Raw genomic sequence first — 14,988 nt, 5'->3', positions numbered from 1 at the left:
AAAACATAAAACCCTCCACTGAAGCAAGACTAGCAGTAGTAGTAGTTTTAAAGCTTCAGAAATCTAAGCCGGGCGGTGGTGGCGCACGCCTTTAATCCCAGCACTCGGGAGGCAGAGCCAGGCGGATCTCTGTGAGTTCGAGGCCAGCCTGGTCTCCAAAGCGAGTTCCAGGAAAGGCGCAAAGCTACACAGAGAAACCCTGTCTTGAAAAACCAAAAAAAAAAAAAAAAAAAAAAAAAAAAAAAAAAGCTTCAGAAATCTATTAAGGCAGCATCTGCCTAGCTCCTTATCCGTGGGTCTGTCACGTTCAGGCTCTTGTCTGTGGCACATCAGCAGAAAATGGACTGGAGACACTCTTGTAGTCAAGAGACCACAGGGACAGCTCTGGTCCGAAGGTCTGGTTTGAATTATAGGAGGAATTGAGCTCTTAGAGGAATATTTGGAAAAGGTGGCTATTTTTCCTTTGCCCTCCACATTTGGAAAAAGCTTGATGAAAAAAAAAAAAAAACACAATTTAGGACAGTTTAAAGGAGTAAAGATCTTGAAGAGGGAAATATGGAAAATTGGCCTGAGTATAACAAGAAAGTAAAAGTTAAACCTTTAAAGTAAGAAAAAAATAATAGTATGAAGGACTAAATCAGAAAACATTTACTTGTAATATTAGCATGAGATATAAAACCCACATGATGGGGTTGTGTGTCTGTGACTTCTCAAAGATGCCAGCTTGGTTTGGTCACATCTGTCGCCTTGGAGTGTAAGCGTATTTATTGAGATCATTCAGATGTATTTGAGTCTTGGAACTGTGTGGTGATGTTTTCCTTCTCCCCTCCACTCTCCGTGGAAGCCTATAGAGCCAGGACTTTATTGTCACCCTGTACATGCCTGCCAAATGGGCAGGAAAAATAAACCCATGGGTTGCAACTCATTAGCCCACCCTCGGAAGTGAAGACTGTGTGCCGCAGGTGCTGGAGTATCAAGCTAGGCGTGCATTTTATAAACAAGATTTATTTGGGTATCCTTGACCAGATTCCTGGGATTTACTTAGTATGTTTGTGGCTTCTCCCACCCATCTTCTTTTGATAATACCATTTTACGTTGATATATAGTCAAATAATCAGTGTTTCACCATCCATGAATCTGGTGACTTGTTTTAATATAATTATTTAATTGTATTTTCCTATTAATTACTAATTGTGTGTCTATTTTTTCTAATGAGTAGGAGACTGGTGACTGTTAAATTAGAAAATGAAGAAGTTGGGTTGAAATTCCTGTCTTCAGGAAACTGCTGTGTCTAAGCAAGTTGGAGAAGAAATGTAATATTGTCATCAGTACAGGCTGAGGGACTAGCTCTTGGATTTGGAAATGATTAATGCAAACACGTTCATAAATCAGTTTCAGAGTCTCTTTGTAACGTGCTGTGTGGTATCAGCTTGCACAGGATGAAGGAGGTCACGGTGGTGGCTTTGCAGTGGTTGAATATAGCACTGCAGAGCATGCCGAAGAGGTGCAGCAGGTGGCGGATGGCATCACCGTCAAGGGGAGCCAAGTCCAGCTCTCCTTCTGCGCCCCCGGAGCACCGGGGCGAAGCACTCTTGCAGCCCTCATAGCGGCCCAGCGCGTGGTGAGTGCCTTGCTGTTGAGATGATTGAATACTATCTTAACCTTCCAAGTCTGTCTACAGTCAGTGGTCATTCCCTGGGCTAGCGTTGTGTCCCTTACACTGACCATTCATGTTTTTTAAATAAGAAGTGTATTTCTTAAAAAGCTGGCTGAATGGTGTCTATAAAACTTAGAAGTTAAGAGAGAGAGAGAGCGCAATAGAATTCATGAAAATGTATTCATCTTTAGTAATTTGTGTGTGTGGGTGTGTATGTGTATGCGTTCAGGTGTGCACATTGTGTGTGTGTGTGTGTGTGTGTGTGTAAGTCCAAGGCTGATGTCAGATTTCTCTTGATTACTCTCCACTTTATTGTGGAAAGGGTTCTCACTGAATCCAGAGCACACCCATTCCAGCTAGCCTGGCTAGCCAGCTTGTCCTGGGACTCCATGTCTGCTTCCCAAGTGCTGGGATTACTGGCCATCACATCTGCCCAGCTTTTACATGTGTTCTGGGGACCCAACCTTCAGTCTTCCCCCCAAAAGTGCTTTGTCTCCCATGCCATCTCTCCAGCCACTGTCTGGGGAAACTGTTGAAGGAATTTCATTCATTCAGCAAGTAGTTGAGTTAGTATCTGCTATAAGTTTTGAGTGTCATGCTTCTCTTTTCCAGAAGATGTCATAATATAGGCCTCCACAGTGTGTGGTGCCCACAGTGTAGTGCCCACAGTCTGAGCTGAGGGAGATGTCTATCTCTCTTCTGCTCACATGGCACTGAACACTCACCTCTTTCCTGTGACTTTCTCTAGCCTGAGGGTCCCTTAGGTATGGACTATGCCCTCACAGTTTCCACCTCAGCACAGCACATATTTTGATGGTTTAGTGAAGGAAGGGATACTCTTTTGAAAGAATTGGGACAAACTTCGTGATGAAGATGACATTTGACTGTGACATTAAGAAATGGATAAGGTACTGACATGTGTTGATGGGGGTGGAGGATAGGATTGCCAAATAAATACAGATTTTTGCGTGAGACATAGTCCTATTAAAATTATTCGTTATCTGAACTCCCAAGTTTCACTGAACATCCTGTGTTCTTCATGAAGTCTAGTGACCCCAAGGAGGCTGGCTGAGTAGTCAGTGTAGCCAGCTGAGCTGTAGTCTGAGCTGGATTAACTGTTTGGGAAGGTTAAGTATTCAGGTCGAACCGCCTGTGTAGAGAGGTGCGGCCAAGTGGTAGGTTGATGCTGAAGAGTATGGCATAGACATAGACCTAGATGGAGTTTAGCACCAGAGAACTCATGGATAAATAAAAGTGGGAGTGACAGGTGACAGTCAAGCCATGGGGAAGTCAGCCCACGGTAGAACAGCAGAGGAGAAGAGGGGTGGGAGTGGGAGGCAGCTGTTGGTCCTCTCTCCGCTCCCACACCTCCGGTTACTCGGAGTTCACCTCGGACCCTGGGTCCTTTCTTTCTGTTTCCAGAGTTTGCACACCTTGGGTTCTTACTCTCCAAAGCTACTCCTTGAGCCTTGCCTTCACTGTCAGTTTGCTTCCCACTGCTTAGCTCGTGTCTTTGCTCAGTTGGAATTGCTGAGTTGTCAGTTCTGAGCCAGTCCAGTCACCGACTCCTCAAGCCAGGACACTGTGTCGTCTTGGATGTGAAACGGACAGCTGGGTGGCTTGGGGCCCCTGCAAAGGAGTTGCATATGATTTTGCTGACACCCACAAGTCTTCAACTTGTCTCTCATGTGTTTCCTGCTTTCTCCTGCAGCTGTTTAAAACCTGTACTTGTGGGTGGTGGTGGTGGTGGCGGCGGTGCCTTTTAATCCCAGCACTCGGGAGGCAGAGGCAGATGAGACGGATCTCTCTGAGTTTGAGGCCAGCCTGGCCTACGGAGCAAGTTCCAAGGCAGCCATGGCTACACAGAGAGACCCTGTCTCAAAAAACAAAAAACAACAAATAAACAGGAAAAAACCCAACCTGTACTTGTGTTTTGTGCAAGTCTTTGTCAGTCTCTGTCAGATGGTCACAGTTCCAGTCGTCCGTCTTCCCCTCACTGCCTGCTCCCTTCCTTCTCACTTACTTAACGCCCAAGATGTACGTGGTCAGAGATTTGAAGACTGTCCTTCCCTGTTCACAGGAAGGACCATGCCTCTTCTTGGCCATGGTGGGCTCCTGACAGTGTCCCCAGCTGGGGGCTCTTGATCATTCCGTTTTCTACCTGGCTTTACTTGTCTCACAGATATCTTGTCTTTTTCATAAGCAAACCCGTAGATGGCTGCCTTCACAACTACTGTTTCTGTAACTGGGTCCATTGTCACCAATTCCTAACCATCTCTTCTCAACCTAATGCAGGATAGTGTCCATCTCCTCCTTCATGCAAGTTGCTCTCATGGAGGGATTTCTCTGTGTGTATACGTGTTCATATGTGTCCATGTGTGAGCATGCATGTGGAGGTCAAAGGTTGGCAGCAGGCATCTTCCTCAATCCTCAGTTACTCTCCATCTTCTTTTTTGAGACAGGATCTCTCACTGACCCTGGACCTTGCCCACTGAGCTAGAATGCTTGGCCAGCAAGCCCTGTGGTACCCCGTCTTCCTCCTTCCCAGCACTGGGGTTACAGGTGTATGCCATTGTGCCTAGCCTTTCTTGGTATTCATACTTACATGACAGGCACTTGACTACCCAAGCCATCTTGCCAGCCCCAACAGGGGTTTCTTAATATTCAGCTCTGTTAGGTACTCTCTAGCGTTTGGTTGTGAGATCTCTGCAACATGTAAACTTTTTAGGTACTCTCTAGCGTTTGGTTGTGAGATCTCTGCAACATGTAAACTTTCTTGTACCATGACCTGGCACACTGTTCTTTTTTTCCTGTCCTCTCTTGCCCCTGAGCGTTGGCGTCAGTAGGTTCTGTATTCAGTTTTCTCGCTTTCTTCCTCTCATAGACTCCAGTTACTACTTACTAATGATAAGTTTCATGCATATGTTGGTGAATCAGTAAATCTCTATTTCCAGTGATTTAAAAGAATTGAGACAATGACCATGTTAAATGGCCATGTTAAATCAATAGCTGAGTTCCAGCATTTCTAAGGAAAATTGCTTTTCTCTTACACTCACTTTTCAATGTTCTGTAATAACCAGATAGGGCATAAAACAAACTGAACCACAGACCCCGTTAGTCCTCACTGACCTCCTTCAGCAATACCCCAAATACTGCTGTCGCCTCTCACCTGTGAATGCAGGATAATGCCCTCTGTGGTCGTTTGTCTTTTCCTTCGAATCCATGGGGCACAAGCATGGTCCCTGCCCCCTTAGGCTGGATTATGCCACTCTCCCTTCTGTGCGGAACGTATGTCTCAGTGTGACCTATGAGACCTTCATGAGCAGGTAGCAGGAATAGTGAGAAGAAAGCTTCAGTTTTTTTTAATCTTAAAAGTAAGTTGTTATGGATCGTGTTTTCTTGCTGCATATCTTTTACCATGTTTCTGAAATCTGAATGAAAAAAAAACAAGCAGGCACCAAAAAAATTTGAAGTATTTCTGTAACAATTGAGATAAACGTGTGACTTATACTCGAGCTGACTGATACAGTGTCTTAGTTTGCTTACATGACCAAAAGCAAACTTGGAGGAGCGGGGGAAGGTTTCTCTGGCTTACTGCTTACCGTCCATCACTGAGGGAAATCAAGGCAGGAACTCAAGGCAGGAACCTGGAGGCAGGAACTGAAGTAGAAGGCATGAATATTACTGCTTACTGGCTTGCCCTTCATGGCTGGCTCAGCCCACTTTCTTATGCACACAGGAGGACCACCTGCCCAGAGGGCTGGGCCCTCCCAAATAAATCACTAATTAAGAAGATACCCTGCAGACTTGTCCACAGGCCTAGAAGATGGAGGTGTCTTCTTAATTGAGGTTCCTCTTCTCAGAAGGCTCCAGATTGTATCGAGCCGACAGAAAAACTAACACACAGATGGGAAGTGACACTAATAGATGTGTTTTATGGAAGCCATCCTTTTAATTAACATTTTTGATGTAAAAAGATTAATTGGTTTCATTATGACATTTTCTTACATGTGTCATTGTGTTTTGTTCATTTTCCACATCTGTTCGTGTCCCCCCATCATGGGTCCTCCACATAGTCCCCGCCTCTGCTTTTCTTTCTTTCATTCATGTGTGTTTAAATCTAGATTCTCCATATGGAAGAAGAATGCCATGTTTTTCTTTCTTCTCTCCCTTCTTCCGCCCTCTTCAGTGCCTCCTCCCATGATCCCCTTCTCTGCTCATTTCATGTTTTTGCTATAACCCTAGTTGGTCACAGCCTTTTTTTCCAGGGGCATTATTTAATTTGATTTAGTAATAATTTTATTTGACACGCCTGGGGATGTCCTCAGAAGTGGCAGGCACTTAATCTTTTAAAACACGATCACTACTTAGTTTTGGAATTAAGGCGACACTGACCTCACCATCATTAGATGGTTTCAGCATCTTCTCGCGCCCCTTCTCTCTCAAGATCACCTTGTGTAATGTAAGGCTGTCTGCTCTTCTCTGTGAAGCCAGGTAGACCACTCCCTGGACCTCTTCCAGAGGGGCCATTGATTAGCTCTGAGCTCCATCTGCGGGTGTTTTTGTTTCTTCCTCTTCTTCCAGAGATGGAGGTTTGTCCATCCGTTTCCAGCATTTGAGACGTACAGAGTTAAAAGCGCTCAGCTTTTGAAGATGTTGTTCTTTCCTCCTTTTCATTCTGGATAACTTGCATTTTCTGTTCTGTCTTCACAGCCTTAGGAAAGAATATTTTTATTTTGTCCTTTCAAAGTACTAGCTTTTTTGTTCACTGTTCCTGAATTTTCCTCTTTTGATTATTTCTGCCTTTATCTTTATAATTTTCCTATTTCTGCTTAGCATTTACTTTCCCCCCCTTTTGTTGATAGTGGGGATGGTAAGATTATTTTTTTTCCTATCTTTATTGATGTCAATGCTTAACTCTTTTTTTGTTTTTTTTGTTTTTGTTTTTTTTTTGTTTTTTTTTTTGTTTTTTTTGTTTTTTTTCGAGACAGGGTTTCTCTGCGTAGTTTTGGTACCTGTCCTGGATCTCGCTCTGTAGACCAGGCTGGCCTCGAACTCACAGAGATCCACCTGGCTCTGCCTCCCGAGTGCTGGGATTAAAGGCATGCGCCACCACCGCCCGGCTCCAATGCTTAACTCTTATTTTCTGGAATTTTTGTTTGTTTGCTTGTTTGTGTTTTGTGCTGGGAGCTGAACTCGGGGCCTTATATAATATGATGGATAGGTACTCTGCCACTGAGGTATGTCGCAAGCCCCCAGTTTTGTTTTTCTCTTACTTTATGGTAAGTACATTTATAGGCTGGTATGATAGTGTAGTAAGCCCAGCACTGGGAAGGGTAAAGCAGGAGTTGCCTTGAGTGCAGGGCCACCCTGGGCTACATAGCGAATTCCAGACAAGCCAGAGCTGTATATAATAAGACTGTCTGAAAAAACATAATAAATAATAAAGATAAGTGCCTTCACAGGTTTCCTTCCAACAAATACTTATATGTCACAAAGCTTGAGGTGTGGATGCTTCAATTGTTTGTGGGTTTTTTTTTTTTAAAATAAAAAGATTATTTTACTTTATACATATGAAGGTTTTGCTCTCATGTATGTATGTGGCCCGTGAGCATGCCTGGTCTCCACAGAGGCCAGAAGAGGGAGTCAGATTCCCTGGAACTGGAGTTTCAGACAGTTGTGAGCTGCCATCTGGGTGGGAATCAAACCCCGGTCCCCTGGGAGAGCAGCCGGTGCTCTTAACCACTGAACCATCTCTCCAGCCCCCTATTGGTTTGTTCTTTTTGGTTTGAGTACAAAGAAACTATTCAGTTGTGACATTTTCATATGTATTCTCATTATATTGTTCTTATTTGCCCCCATGAGCCCTCTTCCTTTATAATGGCTCTGCTTCCTTCCCCAAATAGTTACTATTCTGGGGTGTGTGTATGTCTGTGTGTGTGTGTCTGTGTCTCCATGTGTATCCATATATCCCATCATCCTCTCTTGTTTCCTTCCCCACTCTTTAGAGCTTCCTGCCTCTTATAGTCCCCCTTTGACTTTCATGTCATATATATGTTTAATGTATACATACATATTTCAGTCGCAATTCCGAGCGAGAAGAAATGTGTGATATTTACCTGAATCTGGCTTATTTGACTTAGCAAAGTCAGCTCCAGTTCTGTTTTCCTGAAAATGTCATGATTTCATTCTTTATAACTTAGTGACATTGCATTATGGGTATGAACCACATTCTCCTTGTCCATCCATTGTTGGGTATCTAGGTTTGTGTCATAACTTAGCTATTGTGACTAGAAGAGCCAGCATGGATGTGCAGATATCTCTGTGGTGTATTGACTTGGAGCCCTTCAGGCATACACCCAGGAGTGGTAGAGCTGGGGCGTACACTGCTTCTATTTTTAGGGTTTTGAGGAGCCTCTGTATATACAGATGTCCAGTGTGGCTTCCTCAGTTCACCCCGCCCCCAGCAGTGACTAAGAACAGGTTCTCTTCTCATACATCCTCACTAGCAGTGGCAGAAGTCTCAAGTCAGTTTTAATTTACATGATGGCCAAAGATACTGAGCACTTAAAAAAATTCATTGGCCATTTTTATTGTTTCCTTTGATAACTGTCTATTCAAATCAATTAGCCCATTTACTGATCGGATAGTTTGAGTGAGTGTTTGAAGGGGTGTGTGTGAAGTTTTTGTAGTTCTTTATAGATTGTAAATATCACTTGTTTAAAACATCTCCCTGTTCTGTAGAATGTCCCATTATGCTGCTGGTTATTTTCTTAGTCATGCAGAAGCTTTTGAACTCAGTTCTTTCGTATAATTCCTTTCCAGAAACTTCTTCCCTCTGCCTATCCTGTATCTTTTCTCTTTTCCCCTAACAGTTTCCAAGTTTCAGGTCTCATATTAAGGCTCCGAATCCATTTTGAGCTGGTTTTTGTGCTGAGAGATAAAGATAAGGACGTCACTTCATTCTATTGCATGTGGATATCCACTCTTCCCAGCACCATTGGCTGTTTCCCCCTCCCTTGGTTTTGGTATCAGGATAATGCCGACTTCATAGGAGAGTTTGGCAGGGTTCTTTCTCATTCTGTTCTATGGGACAGTTTGGGGAGCACCTGTGTTAGCTGGCTTAGCGGACTTCAGCGGTCATTCAATCCAGTCCTGAGCTCTTCTGTTAGGAAACTTTATGTTACTACTGTTTTATTACTTGCTGTTTTATTATCTGTCTCTGTTGCTTATATTCTATTATATCCTCTTGACAGGTAGTAGATGTCTAGGGATTTATACATTTTCTTATATTTACCAGGTTCTTAAATGTAAAATTTAAAAATATTCCAAGGTAGTGGTGGTACACACCTTTAATCCCAGCTCTCAGGAGGCAGAGGTGGGTGAATCTCTGAACTCCAGGCCAGCCTGGTCTATAGAACAAATTCCAGGACAGCCAGGGCAGACAGAAAAACCCTGTCTTGAAAAACAAAAGAAAAAAAATGCCTTAGTGATCCTCTGTATTCCATTGGATTCATTGTAATCTCCAAATATTTACCTTTAAATATTTGTAAATTGGGCCTCTCATTTTCTTAGTTTGGTTAGGTGTTTGTCAATCATACTTACTTTTTCAAAGACTCTACTCTTCACTGTCTGTTGTTCCTGTAGCCTCTAATCAGTGAAATCCATTCATTCATTTCTGGTCATTATTCCTTGGGGTCTACTGCTTTGGGGTTTACCTTGTTCTGTTTTTTTCCTAAGGCCTTGAGGTACATAATCCTATCATCTGACCAAGGCACAGAATCCTATCTAATGGATCCGCTATTTTCCAGTGTAAAGATTTCTAGGTGTAAATGTTTCTAGCTGTAACCCAACGATTCTGGGAAGTTATGTTCTTATTTTCATTTTTTTCTAGAAACTTCTAAATTTCCTTCCTGATTTTTTGGTCATTGGCTCTGTTCATTCAAGATGTCCAGGCTCCAAGGATTGGTGTAGCATCTGTGCTGCCTCTCACTATTGATTTCTAGCTTTATTTTACTACGATATGAAATCCAAGAAATTATTTCAGTTTGTTTGTATTTGGTAAAAGTGGCTTTGTGGCCCAGAAAGTGGTCCGTCTTAGAGAGCACTTTTCATGGACTGCTGAGAAGAAAGCTGCTTTAGCTGTTGAATTGACTGTTCTCTAGATCTGCTAAGCCCATTTAGTCTCTGGTATAGTTTAACTCCAGGGTTTCTCCCTTGGCTTTTCAGTTAGAATGACCTACCTAAAGATAAGAGGGGAGTTCTGAAATCCCACGCTGTTATTGCATCAGGTCCTATCTGATCTTTTATGAAACTGGGAGCCTCAGTGTAGGATGCATTATGTATTTGCAATTATCTGGATGAATTGTTGTTTTTATTAGTGTGTAGTGGCTGTCTTTATCTATTCTTATTTTGTTTTTCAGTCATTTTATCAGGCATCACAATAACTCTGCTGGCTCATCTTCCACTTCATTTCTTCAGCTTTTGACTCAGTCTGTTGGTGTCTTTGCCAGGGAGGTGTGTTTCTTGGTGACAACAGCTAGTTGGATCTTGTTTTGCATCAGTCAGCTAAGCCACATGTCTTTATGATGAGTTGAGGCTATTTACATTCCAGGCTATTGTTGGGAGATGTAATTCCGTTGGTTGGGTTGTTCTTTTCTTTCTCCCTGTGAAAGTACGCTTTGCTAGTTGGCTTGTGCTGGGCATGAGGCATCTCTCCTAACTCCGTTTGTCTCCTCTCATGAAACTCATCCTCTCCTGAGCTCTCATGATTGAGACTTTCTTCCTCTTCTGTGTATAGAAGTCCTTTAAAGACCCTCTGCAGGGCTAGCTGGATGGTCACAAACCACCTTAGTTTGTGTTTGGGTTGGATTGTCCTTATTTCTCTGTCAGTTTTTACAAGATGTCGTTGCTGGTTGTTGCAGTCTTGGTTGACAGTTCTGTATGTTCAGGGCATGAAATAGATCATTCCACACTTCCCTACCAGCCTCCTGCTCTCCCCAGCTGTCATCTGGGGCTGTCCCTCATCCAGGAACTGTGGCAGGCTGAGTTCAGGCTCCCTTATTTAGACTGTTCCCAGGCCCCCAGTGTAGCTCAGTTTTAAGCAGTAGATCCACACTGGGGGTGGCACTTGGCTGGGGGAACCCCCTGAGCTGGGGGAACCCCCCTTTGTTCTCGCTTGAAAAGTCGCTGTCTCAGCATGACAGGCAGCTGGAATTTGAGGCTTGGGGGCATCATGGGCCTGTCGGTGGGTAGGACTGCAGTATCTCTTCACTCGGGCCTCCTGTAGGCTGAGGTTTCTGTTTTGCCTCTGCCCATCAGGAGCCACAGGGCTGAAGCTGTACTGAGCTTGACTTTCTTGCTTTCTGTTTGGCTTTTTCCTGTTTCTCCGCACTCTCTGCTGCCCTGTCATCCCTGGACCTCGACACTCCTGTGCTCTCTTTCTCTTTGGAGCAGAGTCTATTTCTTCCTCAGTGCTCACACCATCAGCTTCTAGCCTGCTCTGTTTCCGCAGATTCTCAAAAGTTATTTTTCTATTGGGGGTTTATAATTGTTTGATAGTTGGAAAACTTAATCTGTGTTGCTGATCTGAAGGTAAGGCGACGTTGTGTAGCTAGAGTTTTCCTGCCTGGCCCACAGTCAGGACAAATCTCTCTCACCTGCCAGTCCCACAGCCGCTCAGACCCGACCAAGTAAACACAGAGACTTATATTGGTTACAAACTGTATGGCCGTGGCAGGCTTCTTGCTAACAGTTCTTATAGCTTAAATTAATCCGTTTCCATAAATCTATACCTTGCCACATGGCTCGTGGCTTACCGGCATCTTCACATACTGTTTGTCATCGTGGCGGCTGGCAGTGTCTCTCTGACTCAGCCTTCCACTTCCCAGCTTTATTCTCCTTCTTGTCCCGCCTATACTTCCTCCTGCCTGACTACTGGCCAATCAGTGTTTTATTTACCAACCAATCTGAGCAACATATTTGCCATACAGAACATCCCACAGCAACGTTGTGAGCCTTGTGTTTTGTTGTGTGGCCGGATACTCTAAGCGTGCCATGTGTGTTGAAAGTGGCCTGTGCGCGTGCTTGAGGGTTATGAAGTCATGTGCACACACGAACACATAGGTATTGGAATATAGTTTGGTCTTCCTAACTGCTGGACACCCCCTCTTCATCTCGGCTTTTTTTCTTTATCTCCTTCCTCTGCTGGTGTCTCAGAGCAGAGGGTTTTCTCTATGATGGTCAGTTTTTCTATTTCTACTTGTTCTGTTGTTGCTCCAGACTTACCTGTGCATTCTTAGGTGGGTGTCTGTTAATAATTATTCTGATTGTTTAATCAGTGTGTGTGTCTTTGAAAGGATTCCTTTCGGATATTAGCTGGGTCCTTCAGCTTTCTTTGGTTTACATTTGCTATCCTTATCGCCACCTTTCTGTGTGTGCTTTTGTGTGTGTGTGTGTGTGTGTGTGTGTGTGTGTGTGTGTGTGTGTGTGTGTGTGTGATAACTAGCAATTTAAAAAATCATATGAAAGTCCATGTCTTTTTATTGGTGCATTTTAAACACCTTTTAGTGTATGTATTGCTTTTTGTTCAGTTGGCATTTTGGCAATCTGTTCCCTTACACTTTCTTTTAACCAAATGTTTTGCCTTCCTTTTTTTCATATTTCTAACTGTTGGAAAAATGTGAACTTGCCAGCTGTGCATCTTATCTTTGGATTAATTTGTTTTCTATTTTTTTGTTTGTCTTATTTTTCGAGACAGGGTCTCACTATGTAGCCCTAGCTTTCCTGAAACTCGTTATGTAGACCAGGCTGGCCTCAGACTCAGAGATCTACCTGCCTCTGTCTCCTGATTGCTGGGATTAAAGGCGTGTGCCACCACTGCCTGGCATTTTTTTTTCCACTTTTAAACATTGTGTGTGTATAGGTGTTTGCCTGATGTGTGTTTGTACACCACATGCATGCAGTGCTTGTGGAGGCCAGAAGAGGACATCGGGTCCCCTGGAAATAGTTATAGTGAGTTAGAGTGAGCTGCTGTGTAGGTGCTAAGGCTTGAACCCAAGGTCCTCGAGCAGCCAGTGCTCTTAACCAATAGTCATCTCTCAGCCTCTTATCTTTTAAGAGTGAGCTCAGGCAGTGGGGGAGCAGGCACACACTTGTGCCACAGTGTGCAGAGGAGGGCGGAGGTCAACTGTTTCCAGTCTCCTCTCCTTCCACCTTGATTTGAGGCACCGTGCTGTGTATTCCAGGCTGGATGGCCTGTTTGGTCTGGCCGATTCTGTCTCTACCTCCCTTCTATGCTGAGCTTGCCTTGCAGGCATGCATCTGCATTCAGCTTTTTATGTGGGATCTGGGGTTTGATCTCACGTCTTTAGGGGTTTGTGGCAAATGCTTTTACTGGGTGAGCCATCCTTGCAGGCTGCGGTTCCTACTGGGGGGGGGGTCCCTAACTCATCAACACTCTTTCCTCTCTTAGTACCCAGCTTCCCACTTAACTCATTCACTGCCATTCCGTTGGTTCCTTCCTACCCTACTTGCTGTGATAACTGCATCCAGTTCTTCACTTTAGAGTTATCCTGAACATTAGCTGGGTCCTGGCCTGTTATAAAGCTATGATAGTTCACTCCACGCCGTCACACAGCACTCACTAGTTTGCATTTACCGGCCTGTTTTCTCTCTGCGGAGTTTCCTCGCTGCAGAGTTTTGAATGAAGCGTTCCTGTGGTAAAAATCTTTTTAGAATGTGGGCAGTTGGAAACAGCTTTCTTCTTTCACAGAAGGAAGCACGAGCCTGCCTGAATGTATACATCTCTCTGCAGAGGTTTTGCCTTAACGTGTTGGAAATAGGAATTCCTTGTCCCTAGTCTGGTGTTTCTAGGAAGAGGCTGGTTGCAATGGGCTCCTCGCTCCTTGAGACGTGTTCTCACTGGAAGCTTTTGATAGCCTTGTTTTCTTTTTAATTTCTTCTTCCGTTTTTTGCTTTGGTGGTTATAAATTTTATGACAGCCCTGAGTGGGTGTGTGTTTTCTTCTGCCGCCACGTGTTTGGGATACCAGGTGGCTGGCCGTATTTCCTGTGCTCTTTAATTCCTCTTTAATAATGCACATTTCTCGGCTATTGTTTTCCAAAGATGCCTCTCGGCTTTTATTCTCCTGCAGCGGCTCCTGTTGAGCAGGGTCTGGTCCCTGGCCTGTGTCCCTGTCACCATGCTGTCCCCACTACCCTCACCTTGCTCTAATTCAGCTTGCAGTTTCTGTTTCTTTAGCCCGGTCTTTTAGATGGCCAGTTTGTTTTGAATCATGTTTGTCTTATGTTTAACTGCTGTTAAAGCACAGCACACAGGCTGAGGAACGCTCGAAGCCTTATCCGTAGAACAGGTGTATCCACGCCAGTGTGTGGACTTGCTTTGGAGAGTTCGGGTCTCATCCACGTGGTGCACGTGGAGCGATGCTGTTCACAGTGGGCAGGGGCTGATGTTCTCTTCACGTCTGTCTTCATGCCAGCACTCCCCGTGGACCTTTATAACTGTCTTTGCACTAGTAAAAGACCCACCGCTCTTGAAGGCTACTTACCTTCTTTGGGACGGCTGTCGTGTTGCTGGTTCTTAGTTTCCTGTCTGTTACCTCTGCCTTCTCTGTCACGGGCCGTCCAGCCTGTTGCCTTTGTTTGCGTGGCTCTGGTCTCCAGATAATGAATTTTTGTTTTCTTTGAATACATAGTTTCGGGGGAGGGGTGTCAGTTTCCTGAGTGCCACTGTTGATAGGATAGTGAAAGGGTTGCTGTACAGCTCAGTGGTAGAGTGGGGTATTGCTCAAAAGCCCTGGGATCAGCCCCCCATACAAACACATAGACACACACACACACACACACACACACACACACACACACACACACGCACACATAAGCATACACATACACACACATAAACATACACAAATACATACGCACACACATATAAACACACACACACACACACACACACACCTACCATAAGAATTTGATAGGGAAAGGGATGATGGGAAGACTACAGGGAAAGCCTGGTCTTTGTTAGGATTTGGGGGAGACAGGCAGGCAGAGCTCTGGTCCACTGTCCTCCCGGCCTTCCCTACCGCACTGGACATCACAGTGCCCCTCTCTGAGTCTCGCACCCAGGCCGTGTTTTCTAGGCCTCCCTTTCCTCAGCTGTGGCACCTCCCTGTGGCTGTGGGTACGAGGGGCTGAGGAGGAGATGGTCAGTGGCCAGTGTCCTGCCCTCCACAGCCTGCTTGCATACCACCTGCTGCTAAATCTTCGGTTCTGCAGCATCCCTGGCCCGTGCTGCTCTTTCTCTGCACA

General features: G+C 44.5%; 1 protein-coding gene across 1 annotated transcript in view; it reads left to right on the top strand.

Annotated features, from left to right (window-relative positions):
• The window catches only part of Raver2 (ribonucleoprotein, PTB binding 2), an 80,203-nt gene that overhangs the window by 36,228 nt on the left and 28,987 nt on the right, over nucleotides 1-14,988 (top strand). The window contains exon 4 of the mRNA XM_052718891.1: nucleotides 1,430-1,621. Within this exon, the coding sequence (XP_052574851.1) occupies nucleotides 1,430-1,621 (192 nt within the window). The remainder of the gene's footprint in view (nucleotides 1-1,429; nucleotides 1,622-14,988) is intronic.

This window comes from Peromyscus californicus, unplaced genomic scaffold, assembly GCF_007827085.1.
Source record: "Peromyscus californicus insignis strain IS unplaced genomic scaffold, ASM782708v3 Scaffold_5__1_contigs__length_169319896, whole genome shotgun sequence".
Taxonomy (NCBI): domain Eukaryota; kingdom Metazoa; phylum Chordata; class Mammalia; order Rodentia; family Cricetidae; genus Peromyscus; species Peromyscus californicus.
The sequence above is the reverse complement of the archived record's forward strand: the minus strand, read 5'-3'. Positions and strand labels throughout refer to the sequence as shown.